This window comes from Perkinsus marinus (assembly GCF_000006405.1).
Source record: "Perkinsus marinus ATCC 50983 genomic scaffold scf_1104296961440, whole genome shotgun sequence".
NCBI lineage: Eukaryota > Perkinsozoa > Perkinsida > Perkinsidae > Perkinsus > Perkinsus marinus.
The window spans coordinates 1-1,681 of record NW_003205745.1 but is presented as its reverse complement, the minus strand read 5'-3'; the positions used below and the strand labels follow the sequence as shown (position 1 = coordinate 1,681).

The following is a 1,681-nucleotide window of genomic DNA, read 5'->3' as shown; positions in this document are numbered from 1 at the left end:
TGTCTCACCTCGACTCTCGGGCCCGAAATCATCCTTTGTGAAATGTGGTAAAGTACGATCCCGGAACCCAGTGGGTATACGCTTTCCCTCCACATTCTGCTGTCCGACACATGCTATAATCTGAAAACTCAAACTGCTACTTTGCTACTATAAGTGGCAGTTATGATAATAGTGAAGATGGCTTCACTATATCCATCTACACTAATATCGAGAGCAGTTAGGGTAGTATAGTAGGCGAGCACTAGTGTATAGTAGCAACAATGGTAATTCGCCAATACCGACTATGGAAGGCCGATCACTTTAAAGTAACAGTACTCTGAATGATGAAAAGAAGACGACGAGTGGTATAGCGGTTGAAGCGGTTCATGCTAGTAGTATGAATACTACTTAGTGAAGGGAAGGGAGCATCGATGGTTACCTGGGCAATATTGATAGGGTTACCCTTTGAACCCGAGTCCACCATAGCGATGATGTTGTTCTTATCATCAAGACTATCGGCCGCGAGCCTTCCAGAATCCTGAGACACAGTGTTGCAATATATGTTCGCTTTCCTCAGCTGAACTCATGAGTTTCCCCACTAATCGTCGGAGCTCATAAGCGAATCGAATAAGAAGTCCACGGAAAATTTCCTCACAATTTTCGTATAGTCACCAACACATGTGGTTGACCATGTGAAGTTTTCATCGCACTGCTGAGATATGCTATCATCCCCATCACCATTATCACCACACCCAGAGCGCATACCTCACGAGCTTGGTTCAACCTCTGATTCACTCGCGCTTCAAATGACTGCTGTAGAGACTTGCCAGGCTGGGCCTCCAACCGTCCCCTCTGGGCATCCAATACCAACTTCCTCACATCTCTCTTCGCCTGGATAAACCAATACCATCTTTTCATCAAAACCATCGATCTACCTGTGCCAGAGTGTCGGCCACCTTCTGCATGGTACCGTCGTTGGCAACGATATCCGCGCACCCAACCGTGAAGCCGTGATGGAGTAACCAAAAGTTCACCAGCCTTTGAATGCCACCTACAAGAACATAACCAGAGCGCCTGAGGGGACAAAAATGAGACTACCGATAAACTGCTTAGTTCTTTCCGGACCATAATCCAACCAAGTGATGTGGATCAGGCCACCCGAGGAAGCACCAACAGTCTTCTTACAGATGACGCCAGACATGATCTCGCCCTCTTGAATGATAACCTGCAGGTAACAACCTTTCCATCATCCACTACTACCCCTACTACTACTACTACTACTACTACTACTACTACTACTACTACTACTACTACTACTACTACTACCCCTACTACTACTACTACTACTACTACTACTACTACTACTACTACTACTACTACTACTACTACTACTACTACTACTACTACTACTACTACTACTACTACTACTACTCCTACTACTACTACCCGGCAGTCGCTCCTTGAGAACCATGGGTCATCTCCTCGGTTCTTACTAGCTATACCAGCATCCTTCTGTAGACTAATCTTCGGCAAGAGCATAGAGAACAGCTGCTTGCCAGACCAAAGTGGACGAGGCTTCAAAATGCAGGGCATAGGCATGTTGCCGCCATCCCAACTAGCTGGCAGTAACCACATCAACAACTGCATACACATATCCTTCTCTATGAAGGTATCACGTTTCGTGAGCAGTGTTGAGGCGAGG

The 1,681-nt window shown here is 46.2% G+C and overlaps 1 protein-coding gene across 1 annotated transcript; it reads right to left on the bottom strand.

Moving 5' to 3' along the window:
• Positions 1–8: 8 nt before the first annotated feature.
• Pmar_PMAR026672 (DNA-directed RNA polymerase subunit A', putative) lies at positions 9–1,578 on the bottom strand (the record flags this gene model as incomplete). Its single annotated transcript, XM_002772278.1, has 6 exons — positions 9–120; positions 419–517; positions 745–870; positions 915–1,030; positions 1,078–1,204; positions 1,426–1,578. Coding segments are annotated over 6 exons (733 nt in total), but the record flags the coding sequence as incomplete, so codon positions are not given.
• Positions 1,579–1,681: the final 103 nt, after the last annotated feature.